The 22,517-nt window shown below is 52.3% G+C and overlaps 10 protein-coding genes across 10 annotated transcripts; 7 read left to right on the forward strand and 3 right to left on the reverse strand.

Moving 5' to 3' along the window:
* Positions 1 to 55: 55 nt before the first annotated feature.
* C7974DRAFT_447371 (uncharacterized protein) lies at positions 56 to 712 on the forward strand (the record flags this gene model as incomplete). The annotated part of the gene is made up of 2 exons (XM_046145631.1): positions 56 to 301; positions 353 to 712. The coding sequence occupies 2 exons, from the start codon at positions 56 to 58 to the stop codon at positions 710 to 712; spliced, it is 606 nt and encodes a 201-aa protein (XP_046001677.1).
* A 938-nt stretch (positions 713 to 1,650) lies between these two features.
* Positions 1,651 to 3,233, reverse strand: C7974DRAFT_431085 (major facilitator superfamily-domain-containing protein; the record flags this gene model as incomplete). The annotated part of the gene is made up of 3 exons (XM_046144751.1): positions 1,651 to 2,025; positions 2,073 to 2,405; positions 2,451 to 3,233. 3 exons carry the CDS (start codon positions 3,231 to 3,233, stop codon positions 1,651 to 1,653), a joined length of 1,491 nt encoding a protein of 496 aa, XP_046001678.1.
* Positions 3,234 to 3,600: 367 nt separating this feature from the next.
* C7974DRAFT_107439 (uncharacterized protein) lies at positions 3,601 to 4,979 on the reverse strand. Its single transcript, XM_046134949.1, has one exon. It carries the CDS (start codon positions 4,842 to 4,844, stop codon positions 3,792 to 3,794), a length of 1,053 nt encoding a protein of 350 aa, XP_046001679.1. The 5' UTR covers positions 4,845 to 4,979; the 3' UTR covers positions 3,601 to 3,791.
* A 1,124-nt stretch (positions 4,980 to 6,103) lies between these two features.
* On the forward strand, positions 6,104 to 7,927 carry C7974DRAFT_431087 (uncharacterized protein; the record flags this gene model as incomplete). Its single annotated transcript, XM_046144752.1, has 1 exon — positions 6,104 to 7,927. One exon carries the CDS (start codon positions 6,104 to 6,106, stop codon positions 7,925 to 7,927), a length of 1,824 nt encoding a protein of 607 aa, XP_046001680.1.
* A 291-nt stretch (positions 7,928 to 8,218) lies between these two features.
* On the forward strand, positions 8,219 to 9,446 carry C7974DRAFT_351536 (uncharacterized protein). Its single transcript, XM_046139485.1, has 2 exons — positions 8,219 to 9,162; positions 9,215 to 9,446. The coding sequence occupies exons 1-2, from the start codon at positions 8,410 to 8,412 to the stop codon at positions 9,272 to 9,274; spliced, it is 813 nt and encodes a 270-aa protein (XP_046001681.1). The 5' UTR covers positions 8,219 to 8,409; the 3' UTR covers positions 9,275 to 9,446.
* Positions 9,447 to 9,464: 18 nt separating this feature from the next.
* C7974DRAFT_107475 (S-adenosyl-L-methionine-dependent methyltransferase) lies at positions 9,465 to 11,072 on the forward strand. The gene is made up of 2 exons (XM_046134950.1): positions 9,465 to 9,883; positions 9,936 to 11,072. The coding sequence occupies exons 1-2, from the start codon at positions 9,585 to 9,587 to the stop codon at positions 10,792 to 10,794; spliced, it is 1,158 nt and encodes a 385-aa protein (XP_046001682.1). The 5' UTR covers positions 9,465 to 9,584; the 3' UTR covers positions 10,795 to 11,072.
* A 112-nt stretch (positions 11,073 to 11,184) lies between these two features.
* Positions 11,185 to 11,526, forward strand: C7974DRAFT_409232 (uncharacterized protein; the record flags this gene model as incomplete). The annotated part of the gene is made up of 2 exons (XM_046143387.1): positions 11,185 to 11,286; positions 11,335 to 11,526. The coding sequence occupies 2 exons, from the start codon at positions 11,185 to 11,187 to the stop codon at positions 11,524 to 11,526; spliced, it is 294 nt and encodes a 97-aa protein (XP_046001683.1).
* Positions 11,527 to 12,618: 1,092 nt separating this feature from the next.
* C7974DRAFT_107490 (Sucrase/ferredoxin-like-domain-containing protein) lies at positions 12,619 to 14,155 on the forward strand. The gene is made up of 2 exons (XM_046134951.1): positions 12,619 to 13,138; positions 13,210 to 14,155. The coding sequence occupies exons 1-2, from the start codon at positions 12,797 to 12,799 to the stop codon at positions 13,888 to 13,890; spliced, it is 1,023 nt and encodes a 340-aa protein (XP_046001684.1). The 5' UTR covers positions 12,619 to 12,796; the 3' UTR covers positions 13,891 to 14,155.
* A 1,107-nt stretch (positions 14,156 to 15,262) lies between these two features.
* On the reverse strand, positions 15,263 to 17,722 carry C7974DRAFT_107501 (uncharacterized protein). The gene is made up of 2 exons (XM_046134952.1): positions 17,363 to 17,722; positions 15,263 to 17,289 (listed from the first exon to the last, which is right to left on the reverse strand). Exons 1-2 carry the CDS (start codon positions 17,522 to 17,524, stop codon positions 15,418 to 15,420), a joined length of 2,034 nt encoding a protein of 677 aa, XP_046001685.1. The 5' UTR covers positions 17,525 to 17,722; the 3' UTR covers positions 15,263 to 15,417.
* Positions 17,723 to 18,182: 460 nt separating this feature from the next.
* On the forward strand, positions 18,183 to 19,928 carry C7974DRAFT_328258 (uncharacterized protein). The gene is made up of 3 exons (XM_046139026.1): positions 18,183 to 18,859; positions 18,907 to 19,465; positions 19,516 to 19,928. Exons 1-3 carry the CDS (start codon positions 18,313 to 18,315, stop codon positions 19,745 to 19,747), a joined length of 1,338 nt encoding a protein of 445 aa, XP_046001686.1. The 5' UTR covers positions 18,183 to 18,312; the 3' UTR covers positions 19,748 to 19,928.
* Positions 19,929 to 22,517: the final 2,589 nt, after the last annotated feature.

Raw genomic sequence — 22,517 nt, forward strand, 5'->3', positions numbered from 1 at the left:
CTGAGACTACCGCAGTCTTTCCCTAGAAGATAACCTTCCACCGCGGTCTGCAAGAATGAACACCACGCGACGGCCCTTAACGAACGTTGAACAAGTCTACAAAGCAGTATACCTCGAGCTGTGCTCGTTGTACACTAAACGCGACTGCGACGAAGCTGAGAAACTAGCTTGGCAATACTATCAAGATCCATACATCCCTCTAATCTTGCGAATTATGTGCTGCAACGTTCTAGGCGAAGCAGAGGGCGGCGAGTATCTGCAGTTCGCAAGGGAGGCCGTGGAACACGCCACTGCTGGTCTAGTAAGTGAATCACACAACTTCTATAGTTCTGTGCCTAACCTATTTACGCAGGCGCTGGAGCCAGAGAATGGGGTGGCGCAGTTGATGCTCAGAGAGTCGAAGCAGATCTTGAAGAGTGCAGAGGCGGATGCTAAAGACCAGTTGCTTGCCTTGTCTGACTTGCAGAAGGAGCGCGACAAGGCAGAAGCTGAAGCAAATGAACTCAGCGCTAATCCTACTGCTCGCAACCCTTCTCCAGCATCTGCGCACGAATCCCAGAGCCAGCCTTCGATCATGTCCCCATCTGCGTCATCTATGTCAACACCACAGGTCCAAGTGAACTCCATGTTCAGCCCGGTCTCGTATCCTCAAGGGCTGTCATCGAAGGAAGGCGCGGACTGCTCAGAGGATATTCACGACAAGGGCTTCTAGATGGTCGACCTTGCATGGACACTGGGCTACGAGGGTGGTCTGGGAGTCATGCCTCCTGGTTCGTTGAGCGCTACTGACAGGAAATCAGGTATCACTCAATTCCGGTACTGCCTTCGGTACCGCGATCCAGAATTCTATAATTCAATATAACATCTCAGCCACGCTCTCTACTCATCTCCCTGTCTGCAACCACGTCTGATACAATATATACCAAAATCAAGATACTCCACCCTGCAGGCAAGCACTTACCTCGCAGCCTTAGTCACGTCAACGTAGCAGACGGCCACCACAGCAGATTCAACGCGTCCGTCTGCTTCTAATCTCTCGCGTTCAATTAACGCGACTTTATAGATCGATTCGGAAAGTCTGCACAGGTGTAGCAAGATCAAACCCCAGCGCAGCGACACCCGCGACCGAGTCCCCCATACTCGTCCGCCGTCCACGCGCAAGAAAAACGCCCTGCCTCCTCTCGCGCTCCAAAAACCTCGCTCTCGGATTATTCACGGCATGACCACCCTTGTGCCGCGAACAACTCGAGAAGTCAAAACCATGGCTTACAAGGATGCGCTCGAAAGTCGTAAGACAACGCTGCGATCGACTTTCTCGTTCGTATACAGACCGACCTTGCAGGGCCCGTCTAGCATGCTAGTCTTGGTGTGCTTGTGGGGATGGGGAGCAAGAGGGGAGGGGCGACGCTGATGCGATTCCCAGCCGGAGCACTGCTTTGTGGTGATGGTGGCGGAGCGTTAGCTCGTACATGTTGTATCTGTCAAGTGAATGCTTGGTCTTATCTATCTAATATACAGTCTCGTGCGGTTCTACTCTATGCATAGCTGACCGTGCTCGGTGAGCAGCTTTAATACTCAAAGCGGCTCCGAAGTAATCAGAGAGAGCTCAAAATATTCAAGAAGACTTCAGGTTGTCTCCACGTCGTTGTGTCACATCTTCTCGCTTTTGGACGCGACAGCGTGGCTGTGATCGAGGCCGAAGGCGCTGTCGGTTGGTGACTCGATAGTGGTATTATATTGCTTCACGCGGCCCGTGTCGCCCTTGTGGCCTTGCGTCGTGATGCGAAGGAAAGGAACGAAAAGCACGGCGAGGAAACAAACGCCCATAGTGAACCAGAAGACAGCGGCAAATGGTGCCACTGCGTTGTCTGCGTAGTATCCGGAGTGAGGCGGGCTCTTCTCGACGGCATCGAAGACAGCAGTAGCGATACCGTAGCCGACAGCGGTACAAAGTCTAGTTAGGGTTTGCAACAGCGAGCCAGCGATGGACTGCTTATTTGTGGGCATCGAGGAGAGAACATACATCTACCAAAGTCAGTGATAGTTGGCGTTAGTCACGTAAGCCGACTTACATTAGCAACGATGAATTCGAAGTCCGCCCCAAGTACACACAAGCACAAGGCAGGAAATGAGAAAGCCCAGTAGGAATCGCCTTTTCGCTGCACAGCAGCGAGGGTGAACGCTACCACGTACGACCACGCGCCGATGCCCACTAGAAGCTTGTTAGAGACTTTGTGCTGGATTAATGCAGCAACCAGGTTCGCAATCAGGCCCACCACTACCATGGGCAGCATGTGCACACCAGTCATGAGAGCGCTGTAGCCAAGCTCGACCTGGAAGTACAGCGCTATCCAGAACGAAAATACTGGGAAACCAAGGAAGCCGAGCGACAAGATAAGAAGTAACTATGCATGTCAGTGGATGTCCAAATATTCGGTATGCTCACTTACTAGAGAGAAGTCTCTGTCCTTGAAGACGTTCATGTCCACTATGGCGTAAGGATACTTGAGCTCCCACACAACAAATGCGACAATCAACAACAGGCCGAGAATCAGCAGTACTAACACATATGGCGTCTTCCAACCATTTGGGGCGTCACCCGCCAGACTGAGGGCCGCACAAAACATGCCGATACCGGCAATAGTCATTCCGGTTCCGGGCAGGTCCAACTTCTTCAGAGTCTCTTGGTCAAGCTTTTGCTTCGGCATCGTGTCCGTAGGCACAGTCAGTACGGCAACAATGGAGGTGAGAAGGTACGTGATCGCAATCAGAAAAAAGCCGGCTCTCCAATTGAACAGCTGAGTGAAAAGGCCAGATAGAATCGTCCCAAAGACGAAGCCAAGTGGATTGCCAGCGCTGAAACAACCAAATGCCTTGTTCTTGCGAGGACTCGGCTTGTCGTAGATCGTCCCGAGTATGCCCTGCGCGGGTGGAACAGCGGCCGCTGAGAAGATACCTAGGATGCCGCAAAGAATGTCAATAGTGATGCCGTCCTTGGCGAAGCCAGTACCCAAGCTCACCACCGAGAAGAGGAACATGGAGCCAATGAACATGGTCTTGCGTCCAAACAGGTCAGCAATGCTTCCGAAGAAGAGTAGTAGTGCGCCGGCAGACAGTGAGCACGCGGCGTTCATCCAGGTGATCTGCGCATTGGTCATGCCCAAGTCTCTTGCTGCGAAGGAACTCATAACGGTGATCGACCCGGTGAGAACACTTGTCATGGCCACAGCCATGGTGACCGACAGTACGAAAAGGCATTCCTGGAGCGTCGATTTGAAGCAGGCTGGGCGCGCATTGGGATCCTTCGTGTCGTGGTCGCTGATTGGCGAAGGCGTGCAACTGCCGAGTTCGGGATCGGTAGTCATGATGTCGCGTGGCGAGAGGTCGCACAACACTCGGCAGGGTTGACTTTGGGGTAGGAATGAAGTCAATGTCGTAGGAAGAGAGTCAATGCGGAAAAGCGATAAAGTATTTGCGGAGCTCGGCGATCAACCAAAAATTTGTAAGTTGAAGTGAAAGCATGAGCGGTGTAATCCAGATTATCAACGAGCGGAAGTTACGCCGCACCCTGGCCCTAAGGAAATCCGTTGCGACATAGGATTTCGCAACGGGCAATTTGTTGCGACGGCTTGCATTGTAGCACAGCGGTGAATTAAGCACGGTCAGTTTTATACTTCCATCTCCTAATACAATTGTGACTGAGCCCTGTTGCGTGTCCGAGCGGGAGTAAGGGTGCTGTCCGTGTAGGGAGGGTCGAACATGGGTATCACATTGGTATTGTACACGTACTTTTACAGCTTGAAGACTTTCCAGTCACCAAGATCCATTTCTTTCAACACGCCGCCAAGCGGGCCCTGCACTTCCCGACCATCAGCCCAAAGCTTCCTGCCAGCCCAATGCTCGATGAAGCCATCAGGGCCAGATACTATGATCAATTTCGACCCCTTCTCTTGCGATGAGCTTATCATCCTTTTCTTGACATCTTCTGGCTGAATGAATGTCTTCTCCTCATCAACATAGTATTGAACCTTCAGCCCATATGACGCGACCGTGTTGTTCGCCTTGAGTGCATCCAGCTCTTTAACAATGAGGCCCTTATGCTGAGGTGCTTCGCTGTCTGTTGAATCGTCCTTCGAAAGTCCGACCAGCGTCGCCGTCTCGCTAGAGCCTATAAGGACACTCTTCCACCAGCCCAGTCGATTCTGTGATGTACTCGCGGTTCCCTGATCGTCACTGACACCGCCTATGCACTCCTCGCGCCGCCTGTTTGCCCACAAAATGTGCATCTTACTGCCTGTTCTCCTGATCAAAGCCTGTGCAACTTGCATAGCTGGGGCAATGCCTGTCCCTCCTGCCAGAAAAACGACTTCCTTGACATTGCGAGGCAACTCGAATTCAGCATTTGGGCCTCGAAGTTCAATTGTTGCTTGCTCCGGCAACCGGTGCAAGTATGTTGAGACTTCTCCTCCGGTCTCCTGTCGTATCAAAAGCCTCATATCTTGAGGTGCATTTTCGTCCTTCTTAACATCGACGGTGTGTGGTAGTGGTGTATAGGCGCGTGCAATCTGCAATTGCGGCTGCTTGATCTGTACACTCCAAACGCTGCGCTTCTCGACCTCCTTGACGCTCTGCGAGTCTGGCGCACCGCTGGCATTACGCAATATGAATATAGCGCTGGTCGAGGATACAGGCTGCTTTTCGACGAGTGTGTACGGCGTAAAGGTGTGGGGATTGAGCGATTCATCGGACGACTTCGAGGAACCGAAAAAGCGGTACGCAGCGCCGCCGGCAGCAGAGGTGCCTAAGACGATCAGGGGACCAGCCCGCCGTTTGACCCAAGACATGGTGGAATTATAAAGCGAAAGTATGAGGGTGTCTTGAAGATGATGCCGGCATCCTTCCGATCTGGGGAAACTTGAATTCTTGTTGGCCCAAGCTCAAGTACCCCATTTTCCGCAACATCACTTTTCACCCACCTCAAACACCTAATCCATCTCCGCGGGCCTAATTAGCCACGGAAATGTTTCGAAGAATGTAAAGGGTCTACTCACGGATGACCAGATCCTGGCAGTCTCTCAATTCTCAACAAGAACTTCATCCTTGACCTTTGCAACATGCACGGCGGGCTATTAACGTCGCTGTATGCGGCAGGAGCAACATCTGATCCATTTGAGCAGGCAATAAATGACCAAAATGGCCAAGACTATCGGAATCTGCGAAGATCCTTACCACGAACGCCCGTGGCGTTCAGCCTGATCATGTGTTCACCTTGAACAACCCGGCCCAGCCTCGTTGATTCACCGATGGCATCTGAGCCGTGCTCTCAATTCTTCAATACTGATGGTGTTGTTAGCAGTGTGCGGGCATGCGAAATACCTCTTGCAGCAAACGCGACTTGCTGACAGGACTCTGGTTTTACCTATCATCACGACCGCTACACACTTCCTACCCATTTTCGCAGTTCATACATAACTTTGGTGTAGCTACCAGCTTATCTGTGGCTGTTCAGTCTTCGTCCACCCGATCGCTGAATCCATGTTTGTGGTGGCTTACATTTTCAGGCCCCCGCTGGGCAGTTGGGGGCCAACACATCAGTCCAGACACACAGATTGCAATGACGTCCCAAGCCCTGGATTCTGGGCTCACAGCCTCCGAACTTACAAACAAGATAAGAGCTTAGTAGTCCTCAATGGCCTTGTCATAGTAAAATAATCTTTATATTCCCAGCCAGACGGGATTTGCTCGTGGCGGGACGAGCCGCTTGATCAACATGAGTCGGTCTCCATCTCCAGTATCTGGACGACAGCCGTCGTCGTATTCGCCCTACAGTCAGCAAGACCCACCTTTGACTTCTGAACGTCAGCAGGCGCCGCATTCGCCTCACAGTCAGCAGACTTCATCTCCAGATTCCGGACGGGAGCCATCGCCACATTCGCCCTACAGTCAGCAAGGTGCTCCTCAAACTCCTGGTGTCGCATTGCATCGCGATGCCTCAGTTGCATCGTCACCGTTTACTCCTCTCGGAATATATGTCGGAGATGCTGCAACAAGCGACCGTAACGGTTCTCGTACCGCACTGAACACACCAGCTATGAGGACAGAAATGGATGAAGGAGATGAGGAGTCCCTGCTCAATCATGATCACGCTCATCGTCGTAGCAGTACGAATACATACGAACAAATGGACTCATGGGTGCGGCTTGTCAAGGCCGGAACGATAAAGTTGCTGATGACCATTTTCTTTGGCGGTATGCTTTGCGTATGCTTGAAGGCATGGGAAGGATTCGGCTCGCCTATCGCACTTACCAAGTACGACATCCGAATCTTCAATGCTCTTACTATCGCTATATCGATATGCCTGGGCCTCAATCTTCTCGCCTCGCTCAAACGATACGCAGTCATTCTCCGTTGGTCGATATTGACTAGGTACTGGGTCCCCGTGGAGGTCTTCGATCTTGTTTTGGGCATCGATGAGCTCACCAATGCCGCCAAGCTTTTTGTCCTTTCTACGCCTGCTCTGGAACATAAGTGGCTCATGGGAAAATCAAGACCCTGGAAGGACGCTCAACCGGGAACGAAATGGCGCTTTGGCACTGTATGTTTCATCTGGCTGCTTATCAACATTGGTAGCCAAGTCTTGGTTGCCTCCCTCAGTCTATTCTGGCCCACAGAGCAGTACCCATGTCGACTCACTACGTACGGCAGTGTAGCAGTAGCCGATCTATCAAAATGGAGTGTCGACGGTCCTGAAAAATCCAACTGGACCTCGCAGGAAGCAGCGTGGAGATACGGGATGGACGCACAGTCATGGAGCAACTTCTCAGCCTCTGAACCAACCCCAGCACTTGCGCAATTACCCGGGACGCCATTGTACAGAGGCGATGGCTACTACGAGTATCGTTTCTTCTACCGGAATCCACAACGCCTCTACGGCGACTTTGTAGAGAGTGACGCCAGCATACAGGCTTCAGCTCACTGTAAAAGCTACGAGATACACGGGAACGTGACCACAAAGCCGAGAAAGAAAGAAACAGACCCTAGTGGTTCCCAAATCCTCGCAGGCATGCCTGGAGAGAAGCCAACCAACGTTTCGATTCCCTCGTATGGCAGAGGCATGGTTTCATGGATAGTATTAGATGAAGAGGTCTGCGGCCCACGTTGTTCGCAAATCACAGTTTTTCAAGCTCGTGCCGAGGAAGGAGAGCTAGCGGAAGCGGTCGACAAACATTCTTTATGGGTGTGCGAAAACTACATTACAGACATCAGGAAGACCACCAATGGTGCGAACCATACTGAAATAAGGGACAAGAATATGGAAATCAATGGTACAGACATTTTTGCAAGAATAGGGGCAGGCGCGATTGGTTGGACAGGCATAAGTCAAGGACGTTGGACAGATCGACAATTCCGTTACTATACACAAGGTACGCCCTGGTCTCCACCGCGCATACTCGACAAAAGCGATGTCGAAGAGATCATTATGCGTTTTAGCATTGGCGCAATAGCTGCATTCGACGACCATGGCATACGACGCAACGTAACTATCAACAACGAGACCTGTGACGACACGAGCCAGAAGATTAACGTCAGCTGGAGGTACGTGTCGAGTATACTAGGCGCAATAGGCCTCATACAGTTCGGCGCCTTGTGTTATCTACTCTTGCGTGCAAACCGCAGTATCGTTCGGGACGCAAGCTTCTTCAGCACAGCAATGCTCCTAAGGCCCATCCTTGAGGTCCTCGACGACGTACCAGGAAGAATGGCGATGAGTGGCGCCGAGATCAAGAATCACAAAAGATTGCGGAACAGAAACGTCAGATACGACTACAAGGAGGTTGGCCATGTCAAGCAAGTAACTGTTTACTTCGAGGATGAGTTTAAGGGTCACATGAGGAAGAAGTGGCCATCTGGGGACTACAGTGGATGATTGACGACAAGCTTGTCAAGGACGAGATCAAGGCAGAAGACAGATATTGGTGCTCAGATGTGGATAATGCAATTTGATGAGGCTGGAGGGCATTGAAGCTTTTATGTCGAATGATTTACGAAACAGCACTTTGGAACAAATCCCTCTCTTCTTCTGTAGCTGAACACTGAGCATCCTATCGATTCTATTGGTGATTGGTGCATCACCAGCATCGGAGGAAAGATGACATCAGCTACTAGCGCGCTCAGGCCGCTGCGCCTCGCTCATGCTTTCCCAAAACATACTCTTGGCCATGGTTTTTGCTCAACCAGGTATCGTACACCGGAGGCTGTAATTACAGCTATCGTGAATGTGATCGCCTTGAAAATGTACAAAAGACACCCCGCGCTACTATATGAGCCTCTCAACATCATCGCATTCACTTGAACCACTCGCAACCTTCGCGGCTTTCGTTCAACAGATCAACAGACCCTCGAAGCAATATGTTTGGCCGCAGTCATGACGACAAGAAATCCTCTTTCGATGGGTACCAGCAGCAGGCGCCTGCATCCGCACCTGCGTACGGTGCATCGACATCCCACCAGGCGCGTTTCGCATCTGTGTCCATGCATTCAACCGACGATCTGCGCTTCCTGCACTTCCCACCGCAGGTAATCGATCTATGTCGGAACGCAATTGTTACCGTCTGGAAGAGCGGCATTTCACGTGAAGGCATGTACGGCAGCTCCTACGAATTCAAACTCAGGGGCTATCCCTGGGCTGCAATTGGGACTGGTGCTATGGATACCCAGCGTCTCGTTTGTGCGGTGCTGGGAACGCTACACAGTGTTGGCTGGGTCATGACGCTCAATACAGACGTGAGCACGGCGGCCGCCGATAAAGACACGCTGCTGTTCCGCTACCAATCACCAACACCAGCACCGTGCGACTGGTTCAGTATCGGGTTCTCTCGATCAGATAGGATTCGCATGGTTGATGCAAGCCCGGAGTTGTGCTATGCGTTGCCGGCAGCGCTGGGACAGGAGTGGGTGAGCAAGGTGAGCGAGCATTCACCCGGAGTCCAGGAGATCAAGTTCCACGGTTATCCTTGGTCTGCGGGTGGAAAGGAGACAATGAGGGTTAGGGAAATGCTACTGACCATCCTGGGTACATTGGAGGAAGACGGCTGGACGGTATACGCGAGTATAGACCAGAGTGCGGCTGCTGGAAGTCAGAACAAAAGTGAGACCGATACTGTAAGTGTTCAATGCTTCTTCGATGCAAAGAAATGTGGCTAACAAGTATCAGTGGCACTGCTGTCGGCCAAGAGGTTGGGTGAAGGGTGCACCTGTTTATTTTAGACGATGAAGAGATCAAGAACTTGACCTTGTGAAGTCAAATACTCCAAGTATTCTGTGGCTGGCCCCTCAAACCATACAGCATATCTCCATGCTTGAAGCTCAAGTAGATAGCAGCCAGGCGGAACAAATTTGAGTACCTAAGCTATTTTATGACAAACTAGGTTGTTGATCTTGTGGCGCTTTGAATCTCACACCATGTTTTTGTGGGATCGATCTATTCTAGGTCATGACCCTCATTTGGAGCCGCTGAACCTGTGGATACCCTACACTTCGCGCTAGTGACATCCTTCCCCAAACACCAACATGAATGAGTGGAAATGCCACGAGTACCCACGGCGCTCCTCCGGAAAGCGCATACTATAGATTCGTTCCTCCCAGCTCTTCTGGCGCCCTGTCGCGACCTCCGTACTGCCCGAAACGAGCTACGATGGCTCCGCGAACACGTCGAGAAAGTCGCGAAAGCGCGATGCGCCAAAGGAGATACACTGGCCAAAGGAGCTTTGTTGGGCCAACTGGTTAGAGAACGAGCAAAGGGGAAACCACTGCAGTATCTACTCGGTACGGAATTCTTTGGGGATCTAGAGATCAAGTGCAGGCCAGGTGTGCTTATACCAAGGTGGGATTTGCTCTACTGCATGTGCCCGCGCAGGAACTCACGGCCACGACAGACAAGACACGGCAGCTTCAGTCACGCATCTTACCAAGCTCGTTCGAAAGGCGCATAATCTACCCTCCGAACTACGTGTACTGGATCTCTGCACCGGTACCGGCTGTATCCCGTTACTCTTCCGCCATGAATTCGCTGCAGAACGAAGGGATGTCGACTTGCGCATCGTCGGCATCGACATTTCTCGGAAGAGCATGGATCTCGCGCGCTATAATCTGCAAAGGAACGAGGAGAGCACGCAGGCACGACACGCCATGACGGCATTCGCCAGAGCAGATGTCCTCGCAGATCCCTTTGGAGAACTAACTCCAGGAGCACCCTTACCTGTCAAAAACTTCTTAAACCATAAACGATGGTCGCCATTCTGGGACATACTCATTTCCAATCCGCCTTACATCTCTCCCTCAGCTTACTGGAAGACCACAACACGGTCGGTTCGAGGCTTTGAGCCGAGATTGGCTCTTGTCCCTCCGCCCACGCTGAAAGTCAACGATGCGCAACAAGGAGATCTGTTCTATCCGCGCCTGCTGAAGATTGCTGAAGAAGTTGAAGCCAAGGTTGTGCTCTTAGAAGTTGCAGACCTTGAGCAGGCACTGCGAGTCGCACGAAATGCGCAGCAAGTAGACGTCTTCGATGGAATTGAGATCTGGAGAGACGATCCAGAATCCTCTTCCAGTCAGTCCACAACTGAGGATGGCTTTAATGTCTATGGTACCGGCAATGCTCGCTCTGTTGTCTGCTGGCGCGGAGCAGGCGGCCCCTGGCTCGGCAAGACCAGCGCGCCGACCCCGTCAGAGTCCGCTCGAGATGCGCCAGTCAAGGCATTCAACCTCCCACCTCCCCCTCAGTTTATTCTATAGATCCTTGGAAGACAACCCAGATGTGATGCTATTGAGAGTCTTGGCTGGCCTCAGGAGACTCTACCAACACATTCCCCCAGTAAGGGCTGTTCTCAAGACCCTGAGTAGCGAATAGCACCATGCGGACGCCTACTCGACGCTAGAGCCGCGGTTGGTCGCATCCGCGCTCGCGCTCTGCTTGTCTCGACAATTAATGACGCACGATGGTCATGCGCACGTTACACAAAGGCCAAGGTCTGTCAGCGCTTGTTCATTATGTACGCTGACGCACGGTGGGTCCTCCGCAGATCCGGGGTACTTGATAGTCGAGATCCCCTGCATTACAAAACGCCCCGGATTTACTTAAAGAACCATTGAAGCTTCGACACATCAGCACAACAACTGACAAACATGCGTTTCCCAATGCGACTCCTTTTGTTCTTGGTGCCGTTCCTTGCGGTGTTCTCTTTGGCGCTGGCGGAGCCCGAGATGCACACCACTGTCGGTTTCGAGGTCCGTATCCGCCGCCTACGCTGCGAGGCATTACTGACAGAAGTGCAGAGTCTACCTCAGGCGCAACACCCAGCTCAAAAACCCGTTGCTGCATCGAACGCAGCATCCTCGTATGCATTTGCGGCAAGCCAGCCCATGCAGGCTGCTTCAGAGGCCGGCTCAGCTGAACGTCCTGTCGGCAAGATGGTTATTGCCGTGCTCGTTTCCGGTGTGCTATTCGGACTCGGCATGGGGATGTGATAGCACGCCCCGTGTTGAATCAGGCGGCAGCTGCAGACTCAGACAGTTGCTTCCTCTGTTTCCATCCAACACTGACTCAACTCTACAACCGAGCATGCACCAAACACGGCACCGCGACTACCCGAAGCAGACGGTTACCGTACTTCCCACATGGCAGCATGTGCGCATCACCAATCAGCCTCTGGGACAAGCCGCGCCCATGACACCGACGGCTCACAACTGGGTACGAACGTACGTTGTGTGTGCCGTTAAACCAAACCGCGGTCTTCGTACTGGTCACACTAGGGGATTATCGTGCTAACAACGCACTTGCGCTCCACGGACCGAAGGACATGCCTCCCGTGCTTCGTGGAACCTTGTTGAATAACGCGACTGGAACAACGTCATTGCAGACCCATCTCAACGCTTCTGCCGTTGTCTTACAAGGGACGGGAACGTAATTGTTGCTGGCTTGTCACCCTCCCAATCAGCATTCCTGTCACTTAAGGGTCTTGTGCGCGTAGCTGTAATGCTGCTACCCCTTCGACTACTCTGATCAATTCGTCCCGGGTTTGGCCAATCTCTGGACAGCTGAAGTCCTTGCGCCCTTAGAAGCATGATCTCACCGCATGTCGCAGTCACCAAGGGCATTGTAATGACAAACGCATTCCGCAGTGATCAAGGGTCGCCGAATCATTTTCAAGGGTGCAAGATTGGAAATAAGATGGAAATGCGGGGCCTACGCTGCACGTCAGGCATTGCGTGGTCCGCACAGTCTCTGGCTTCGGAGTTGGGGCGGAATAGGACCCTGGCTATGCTACTTCCGAAGGCGAGCATCTATGTATCGTCTGTACGCTCCTCGGTCTCAATTCTATCAGAGTACTGGTCATTTTATCCGAAGACTATCGCCCGAGGATGTCCGTTGCATCTGTAGATGTCACGATAGCGTCGCTACTGTTCGGTCTCACAGGGTCACGTTTCAAATACCGTATGTAGAGAGATTTTCTAGGAAAGATCAAAAATCGAGGTTTTAGTCCTACTCATTCCTACAATCTAGAACAGGGTCTGTCCCCTTTCATATGTACACTCAGTCATCGTGATAGAAGGGCCTTCCTCATCTCAACTCTGATCGACGCGTGTTCGTGTCCTCTGCTCGGATGAAGCCGAGAGCCGAGCCGCCTCCTCCGCTATCTCCGAGCTGTCATGCGTCATGGTCTCACATCGCTTTCCGAGCATCAAATAATTCCCCGGACTAGGTAAACACCTTTCCCCACAACTTTCCAGCATCACCATGTCTGTCTCTTTTTTGCGCCTTTCAAGGGCGCGAACACCTTGTATCCGTGCTATTCGCTCCTTCTCTACTACAACTCCACGCCTTCAATCTCCCGTTAGCTCCATACCATACACAGAACCATGCCCGTCGCCAACATGCGCATGCGCCTCCGCGCCCCCTGATCTAGACATTGATCGCAAGACGCCGCTACTCAACACCATGGCACCTTATACTGAGCAAGTGCTTCTGTGCACGGGCAAGGAAGATTGGACAAGCAACCTCGAAGATGACGAGAGCGCCACAGCAGACTTCGTGAAGGGACTGAAAGGCGTAATCGGGAGAGGCGGCGAGGCGTTCGATGTTTGTAAGCCCCCTACAAGCTATCACTAGCTATGTTGCGCACAATACCGTCCGTAGCTAATACCCAGCAGCCCTTCACCAACGTCCTCGTCACCGCGAGCTCACTCCCAGCGACTGAAGCCCCCGCCACTACAACCGCTTACCTCTTCCCGAGCTTCCAGCGCATCACCGCCATCCCCCACACCCCCGCATCCCTCTCCGCCTTTGCAACCGCATACCTCAAAGCGCCCACCCTGCACCCCATGCACGCCGGCCTCACCCCCGCCCAGAAAGCAGCCCTGACCCGCGACACATCGAAAGCGACCCTGCTCCCGGCCCCAGAGCCAATCACAAACCCCGTCATCCTGATTTGCGGGCACGGCGGCCGCGACCAGCGCTGCGGGATCTTAGGGCCCATTTTGCAGAACGCGTTTCAGGCGGACCTCGCGCGCCGGGGCATCCACGCCGAGGTCGCGCAGATAAGCCACATCGGGGGGCACAAGTACGCAGGCAATGTTATTATCTATCTGCCGCCGAGTATGGAGGGGAATGCGCTGAGGGGCGCGGGGATATGGTATGGGCGCGTGGGACCGGGGCAGGTGGAGGGCGTGGTCGAGGAGACTATTGTAAGAGGGAGAGTTGTGGGAGAGTTATTGAGAGGGGGCGTGATGAAGGATGGAGGCAACATTGGGAGGATGGTGGAGGCGCAGCTCCAGGCAGAGAGGGGGGAGGAGGCGGGAGGGTTGAGGTTGAGGCCGAGGGCAAGGGCTTGAGGCGGTGAAGAGGGTTGGTTTGCGTGTTTGCATAGCGTGCATGATGATCGAACGACATACCGTGTGCCTGATAGATTTTTGGCGTCGGCTGGAGGATACACATGCCGAGCCGATGTAGCATATTACAACATCCCCTCAATCACATAGCGAAGAATCTCCCGACAAAGATCGCTCGAGATGAGGATCATACTTTCCAGATACCCGTTTTCATGTTGAAGACATGGAACGCAACCCATGAGAACAACAGTCACCAATTTCGAGAGCTGCTCGAGAGCAGGGTGATACATCAACAGTTGATCCACATACTCATGTATCAAATGCCCAAAAACTTTCGTACTGCTAAGACAGGGCCACACGCTCGAAGCGCAACATGTTTCTTGCCTCAACTCATTTAGAGACAGAATCGGGTGCACAGCCGTAAGTCCAGCCATCCAGGATTCCGGTGTGTATTCAGGGTGCTCAGAAGGGATTCTCCATGGAAGCTGTGCTCTTGCCGTTTCGGCAGGGCAGACATGTAGCATCATGGATTACCTTTGAAATAGGATCGAAGTGGCAGAAGACAGTGAATTCGAAGATAGGAGGATTGAGTTGGTCGCATTTGACCGATTAATCGTCCAGGGAAGAAAGCAGGAAGAACAGACATAGGCCTTTTCTATTGGTGATTTCTCGCGCTTGCGAGGTGACAGCAAGACAGGGTAGAGAGCCATGGACATGTTGGAAACAGGTTTGGAGAAGCCAGCGAGAGCAGACGTGATATCCAGGCACTCGGTATTTTTTGCATTTGTGAGGGACGAGAGAGCAGAGAGAAACGCATGGGCATTTTGTGGTTGTTCTTGGGAGGGCACAACAGGAGCACACATGTGCTCGGTGATTTGTTTCTTTGCGCTTGCGAAAGCGACGGCAGAGCAGAGAGAGTCATGCTTGTTCTTGACTGCATTTTCAAGTACGCAGCGGAGCATCAAAGTCGCAGCAGACAACTTTTGTGTATGCTTTTCATGGCCGCACATCTGACAGCTTTCAGTAAAATATGTGGAAAACGAACATGAGCTCCAGGCATGACATTTAAGCGGACCTGATTAACAGCATAATATGCAGCGCTTCTGTTTGTTTTTGGAGCGAATCAGGTGTGTGAGGACGGCCTTGCTCGAGCAGACATGCCGACAGGACATCGCTGAATTCATGAAAACAGTTTGAAGTAAGCGAGGGGCAAGAAGAGTGCACAAGTCTTGATTTTGAGGAGAAAAAGGAATCAGGCTGGACGACATGTGAATCCTATGTATCTTTTTGCGAACAGTAAAGTGTGGGAGAGGGAGATTCGATTTTGTTTCGGCAGGTGATGCAAGCGCAAAGGAAGTGATAATGAAGAAAGTAATGATGAGGTCAGATATGTTTGTAGGCTATTTATATTGGCGACACGCCGTTTGAGATAATGCTCCGCTGAACGTATGCGGATGAAAGACAAACAGAACCCAACGCCTCGCTATGCAACCACTTCCTTGAAGCCATTCCAAGGTTTCCTAAATGTGCTTAAAACGCCCTGACCTTCCTCCCTTCGACGCCCATCCCGGCATCTGCCTTTCTTTTTCCCAGTACCGAGTCAGGCGTGCTCGGCATTGGTATGCCGGCACCCTTACTGTATTCTTCGAAACAAGTTGCATGGTAGATCTTGCCACCGACCTGCAGCGCGTCCATCCACACAAAGTCATTCGCATCAACGTTCCACTGGGTCTCGAACTTTTCCTGACAGATGGGGCAGGGCGCGTGTTGAAGTGTTGTGTCCTGCGGAACGAGCACGTAACGGTCCTTCGCCTGCTTCTTAGGCTTCGCAATACTGTTTGTGGTTGCAGCATCACTGGCCGGCGTAGTCTCGTCTACTTCACGGTAGTCAATCCAATCTTTCTCAGACATGTACCAGCTACGATGCACGCCGCGTTTGGCGGCATCAGGGTCCTTTACTTTGAAGTGCCAGTCCATGTGGCGGGCCTTCTTTTCCTTGCCTTCATTCGTGCTCTCGAAGCGGCGGCCACAGGTTGCGCAGATGTTTGGCTTTGCCTCGTACAGACGAGAGATGAGGTAGAACCGAGGTTTTTTCATGGATGCTGTGGTAAGCTCGATATCACTGAAGACATTGGTGGGCGCTGAGATCTGTCTTGCCATGGGCTGAGCAGCGAATGGAGTACCATTTGCAGGTATACCCCCGCCAAGAGCGGCAAGGAGCCATTCTGCACTTCCAGCTGCTGGCTGTACAGATTGTTGAGCAACAGGCATAGGCTGCACTGACGGCGGTCCGGCTCCTGGCTGATTGAACTGTGCAAGGAGGGCTGCAAGATTCGCTGTAGGGTTCACTGCCGCCGGAGGGGCAGCTGGTGCCACAGAGGTAGGGACTGGTGTCGGAATAGGCGGAGGAAAACCAGCAAAGGCTGGAGGCTGGAATGGCACAGGCGCAGGCACCGATGAAGATTGTGCTGGAGACGAGACACGTTTCAGAAGATCGGCAAGGTTGAACGTTGGAGGTTGCGGGGTCGATATGGGCTGCGGCGTCGATTGCGCCGGCGGCCGGAAACCAGCAAGCAATTGTGCAATGTTCGGTGGTGCGCTTGCTGGTGGAGCACCGACAGGCGCAAAGCCCGGTAGCATACCATGTGAAGTGTATGCCGGTACGGGTGTTGGGGGAGCAAATACTGGCATGGGTGTCGGTGTTGGAGCCAAGGATCGTACTTGGTGTCGCACCGCTTCGAGTTGTTGTGGGGGCAGCGTCTGGGTGTCGAGGATTTGTTTGAGTGACAAAAGAGCTTGTAGCTTTGTCTGAATGTTCCTATCAGCAGGATTGTGAGCAAACGATGTCTGCGTGGTAGCGACGAGCTGGGCAACCTCAGCCTTCAGATCAGCTAGATCAACCGACGATATGGGTTGAGGGCTGTTGAACTGCTGTTGGAACGGCATTGGCGGTGTCGCCCCAGGTGCGCCGTATTGAGGCGTAGGTGGGAGACCTGCTGGTCGACGAGGATCGTTCGGAGCATGGTATCGAGGTACGTTCTGCGGCGGTGTCGAAGTATCTCTCCATGCGACGTTTGATGGCGGTCTTGCAGGGAGAGCATGCGTTGGTCGTGGCACGTGTGTCTGAGCTGCAACTGAGCGAATTTTGTTGACAGCATTCTCGATGTCTCCGGTAACATTAGCGGGAAAGACAGGACGAGTATCCATTGACTCAGGCACTGGCTGCTTCCATGTTCTCAGTAAGCCTTCCATTGCTTTGCGAGTGGCCTGATCTACAACGAGATAGGCTTCCATGAATGTGCTATAGAGGTTGCGACCAAGGTAGACGGTGTATGGCGTGCCGACATTCTTGACGATGGAATCGAGGACGTAAAGAGACGGAAGCTTCCACTCCGGACGAGTCTATCGCAGTCAGTCATTTGCACGGTTAATTTCAGGTAGGCACGCAAGATGCAAGCGTCATTTACAAACTTACGGTTCGGATGTGGTTTTCAAGCTCAGTTGAGATTGCTTGAGCATATTCTGTGTTCTCCTTCGCGATGAGGGTTAGATTGCTAATCTCTGGTCTGCTGTTCAATCTCAAATCCTGTAGAGCATCGCGAAAGTCGGCAGCCACCTCAGCAGCAGGTAACGACATGATGGGCAATAGGAGATTGTGCTTTGGGGAGGGTTGTGAGGGTCAGAGGTGGATGTAATCGCAGAAAGCCTTGCAGTCGATAGTAGGCGATCCAAACGAGCCGGTCTTGCAGACAAAACAAACAAAGGCTTCCTCTTTTTCGAACACACGGTGTGACAGGATGTTTGTGTTGCTACTAGCTATGACCTCGCTGGGTATTGCAGCAAGAAAACTGCGCCAGGACAGCCAGGACAGTGACAAGCCTCGCTCTCCTCCTGCCAATGAGCTCCAAACACTGTGTGCCTTCCTCCTCTACTCGCCAACAACTGCGAGACAGCGTGCTGTTGCGATACGCCTGACAAGTGTGAACGTGAGCTGTGAATACCCGTCGACGAACGGGTGCTGCGGCTGTGAAGGCTACAGTGCTGTGTCGCGTGGTGCGTCAAAGTTAGTCAAGAGGGTGTGGAAGAGAAGTTGGTTGGAAAGTGCAGAATAGAGAGGGAGAATCTTTTTAAGCACGCCGCGTCGTATGCGGTCGGCGTTGTTTGGTTGAGGGGTGAGGTGCAACCGTGGTTTGCGTCCGCAGCTGCACCCGCCCCCGAATGCCAAGCCTCGGTGAAATAGTAGGTCCGCGCGTCATTGGCAGTCGCGCTGAACAGCAGCTTTCTTTCGCGCAACACAGACATCATCGCCGTTGTCTAAGTTTCTCACTTATAGCGTCGCACTCATAGGCTACACAGTATCGCGACCTCGGAGCTCAGCGCATCTACGCAACTGCAACGCCCTTAGCGCACGCAAAGACCCGCACCATGGAGGACGTCGAGTTCACGAAGTCGCACTCCAACTCGCCGCTGCCCGAGGCTGGCAACGATCCTGCCGACCCTCTGCGTCCTGAAATTGAAGAAGAGAACTCCGTACCAAACCCTACCAATGCCACAACATACCAAGATATGGAGGTGACGGAGGATAAGGAGGAGATGCCTGATCAGGATGATATCGAAGCTGGCTTGTCCGACAATGAGTCGGTGCTCTCCGACGCGCTGAACGACGATCAACTTGATGAACAATTCGGCGATTTCGATGCCAGCAACATTGCTATCGAGGAGCGCGCTATTGACGAGGACACTGTCAAGCAGATCGGTGTGCACAAGAGGAAACGCGCGACAGGCGAAGGAGACGAGCCCAAGCAAAAGAAAAAGCGCGCCGACAAGCCTCGTCGCAAGAAGAACAAGGATGGCGAAGAAGAGGGCGCCGAGGTGGGCGAGGGAAGGAAGAGCAGAAGGTCCAAGAAGGAAGTCAGGATACGCGGTGCTAGTCCCGACGAAGAGGTAGAGGCTAATCTTACTCCTGAAGAGCGTATGTTGAATGAAGCCTATAGAGGTGCTGCTGCTAATTATCCACAGGCCGAAAGCGCGCACTCGAGCGCCAGATGGATGCCATTGTCAAGAGCAGCTCGACCCGTCGTCGCAAGAAGGATGGAATCGACCTCGAGCAGATGGCCGATCAAGAGATTGAAGAGATGCGCCGCCGTATGGCCCAGGCAGCAGAGGCGGATAACGAGGGTCGAAAGCGTGGCGAACCAGCTCGGCATAAGCTGAAGCTCCTGCCTGAAGTGGTTGCATTGCTCAATAAGAGCAACCTGAAGGAGTCGATCGTGGATCCCGAGTCCAACATTTTGGAAGCAGTGCGCTTTTTCCTCGAGCCCCTCAGCGACGGCAGTCTGCCAGCATATGACATTCAGAAGGAGCTGTTTGCTGCACTGGGGAAGCTACCCATCAACAAAGACACTCTCGTTGCGTCGGGTATTGGCAAAGTCATTATGTTCTACATCAAGAGCAAGCGTCCTGAGTTGACAATCAAGCGACAAGCCGAGCGCCTCTTTACAGACTGGACTCGCCCGATTTTGAGGCGTACGGACGATTATCGCAAGAAGGAGTTTGCTCAGGCAGACTTCGATCCTACGTATGTGCACATCTATTCCACTGTTATACTCGTTGCTAACTCGGTCATAGACGAAAGGTCGCAAGTAGCAACCCCACGGCCAACAGCCAAGCAGCTGCCCAAGCAGCCCAAAGGAAGAAAGCCCTCGAGGCTCCTCGTGCCTTCCAGCGTGCTCGTATGGAGTCTGGCCGCATGACATACACTGTCGCGCCAAAGAGCAACGTTACCTTCAACGAAGGCAACAATGTGAGAAGGGACGTAGACATCATGAAGACAGTAAAAGCTAGGCAAGGAAGACGGTAAGAGAGATACGTCTCTTGCTTCTTTACACGGTTCGCGCATTGGAGTTTATGGCGTTCTAGTCTGCACTGGATAGGCATTGTTAACCAGACTGCATTCCGGGAGTTCCGAAGCTGGCTTGCGAGCCAATGAGACTTTGTATTTTATGAAAGGGTTTTGCACCCATGAATGTCATACTGCAATGATTGACCAACACCCCAAACATGGGCTCCTGTATGGACAAGGCCGCTTCGAACCATACCGTTCCGGCACACAGGATTTTTATTTTTCTTGATTCCTTTCTCACCTCCCGTCCTCTCGGTATCATAACCGATGACCCAGCAAATGTCTGCGAAGTCCTGCAAAGCCACACAAATTTATGGTGGAGCGTTCGTGTACGCCACCGCCTGGCTGACGAATTCGTTTTGCTGGCCACATGTACACGTGTGTGTGATTACGCTCTGGGAGAAATCATAGCAGGGGTTCTTCCTAAACGCATCGACCTAACTGTCCATAAGAGAGAAGGAGGTACTGTGTTGTGAGTATGTGTTGACGAGTAGAAGGATACGGGTCTGACAATAAGTATCATGCTTCCCTGTGTGCAAGGTTGTTGAGCTGACCTCTATAGGCCGTGTGGCTACTCAGATACGGTATAGGCTACTCAGATACGGTGTAGGCTACTCAGATACAGTGTAGGCCTAAAGTTGGGATTGCTTTTGATTAATTGCAGCAAGCCCCACTCTGCCGGTGAGCGTCCACAAGTATTCAATCAATGAGTTTTGTTGGCATTACGTCATACCACTCCATATCTACTCGTTAACCCGTTAGGTCTCTTCGGTCTTGGATGCGTTCTACGGTTGTCTATCTGCGTGTGACAAATGCACCAACATTCCCCCGACACAGTAGCCATGTGCTCCCAAGCACGATGATCAGCTAACCAATATAGTGATATCTACTTTCAACTCGGCAGGATCTCTAGTATCTAATTGCGGACGGGCCGTCTCTCGACTTGCATCCTTTGGTCGCCAGCCCCACCAGCCGGGTATGATCTGGGAGATGTGCGTGTCGAGAGCGAATCTCTGCCTCAACAAGCAGATGCCCAATGAGCAGAGTGCAGGCTTAGGTTCAGTACCGTCTTATTACAGCATCATCGCTGGGTTTCAATATGAGATCGAGATCCAACTTCCAATAGCGCACCTGGCGGGAGCATCTTCACCTTCCGCTTCCGCATACCAATATATCAAGTCTAAGGGCATGTCGAGTCGTAAATCCGCCGTGAAGGATCTTTTGATAAGCAAAGGATGAATCGTACACAACTCCCGTGCTTTTCATAGCGCGTTTTGCGTTAACCTGGAGCTTGCTTGGCTTAGCTGCGCATGATCAATGACAGGCGCCGACCATCTCGTTAGCATTCTTACGCGCAACATTGCCGTGTGACTTCTCCAGTATAGCATGGGCTGTTCGATGTTGCCCCAGTGTTGGAGTATGGGTGCCTGGAATGGTCGAGAGATGAGCATGTTTGAACCATGCTTTGTACTTGGCGTCCTCACCTTTCGTCTTCATTACAGTTGACAATGAACCGGAGTTCTACCTTCATGGTGGGTCTCAAGCTGATATTCGACGCGACGGACCCACTGTCACCCAGCTCGGAACATTGCTTTCCATCTTTCCGCTTGGTATTCCGTCCTCTGTGGGCTCCAGGGGGTAATGTTGATTGCGTTGAGTGGATCATGTCATCACCATGGACGTGAAACATCTGCGCTGTCAATCTCGGAGCATGACTATCCTCCGAGGTCTACCATAGTGATACATCTGTTGTCACTCTCGGAGACTAACTGTCTTCGGTGAATTCCCGGCGAGCGACCAACAGTGACAGTTGGTGGTTGCTGACTGAAATCCCCCCCTAGTATCCCTTAGGTATACTGTAAATACATAGCATGGTGAGTAAGCAACGAGAGTAAGTCACGTATAGGACCTTGCACCGCGAGCATTCCTTCAAAGTCGATACGTCACCCGTAGGTGAAGGTCGGCTGCAGTGTGAGCCGGAAGCCGAGAGCTGCGAGATGCCGCAAAAGTGGGGCGACAAGGTCCTAACTAGAAATCGGGTATGCGATCATGAAAGATTCTCAAAATCGGATGTGTTAGTACAGGGGGGTCTATTCCTCCGACTGATACCTACCTAGCTCACGGGTAACCATCGAGAGTTTGGCCAATCAAGAACAGCTACACCACTCTCCTAGAGCTTTTGACTTGCTAGATGCATGCCGCGCCGGCACATTGTATCAGCCCGACGTGTAACCCCCCTGTAGGTGGGAACGTGTGTGTGGACATACCAAGAATGCTGTCTTTGGGCGATCGAAGTCGTACATTACATAGTGCAATGCGCCTTGCCGTGACAGGTTACATCATCTGCGCGGCCCGAACGCTAGCGTGCTTGCGGCTCTCGAGACTCAATGCTCGAGAGAACGACCATTTTCTTTTCAGCTCTTCACGCCCCGACATGATCTTGAGTGGAATCGCTAGGCTCAACTCCACTGCTCTTGTAAACTAATCACACGATGCTGCCCTTCGTCAAATGTATAAGTAGTGCGCATGTCTGTCAATTTATGACCAACAATCAAGCCTGCCCTCGACCTACGTATACACTATACACTGCAACAATATGAGCTCGTCACAGTTTCCCCTCCGCCAATCTGGCATTTACCGCAACCTTCCTTCCTTCGATCCTTCAGTCAAGGACTTGAAAGCGCTGGTGCTCGGAGCAACTGGCATCTCAGGCTTCCACACAATTAGG

Source organism: Boeremia exigua (genome assembly GCF_020726555.1).
Source record: "Boeremia exigua strain MPI-SDFR-AT-0100 chromosome Unknown C7974scaffold_2, whole genome shotgun sequence".
Classification (NCBI taxonomy): domain Eukaryota; kingdom Fungi; phylum Ascomycota; class Dothideomycetes; order Pleosporales; family Didymellaceae; genus Boeremia; species Boeremia exigua.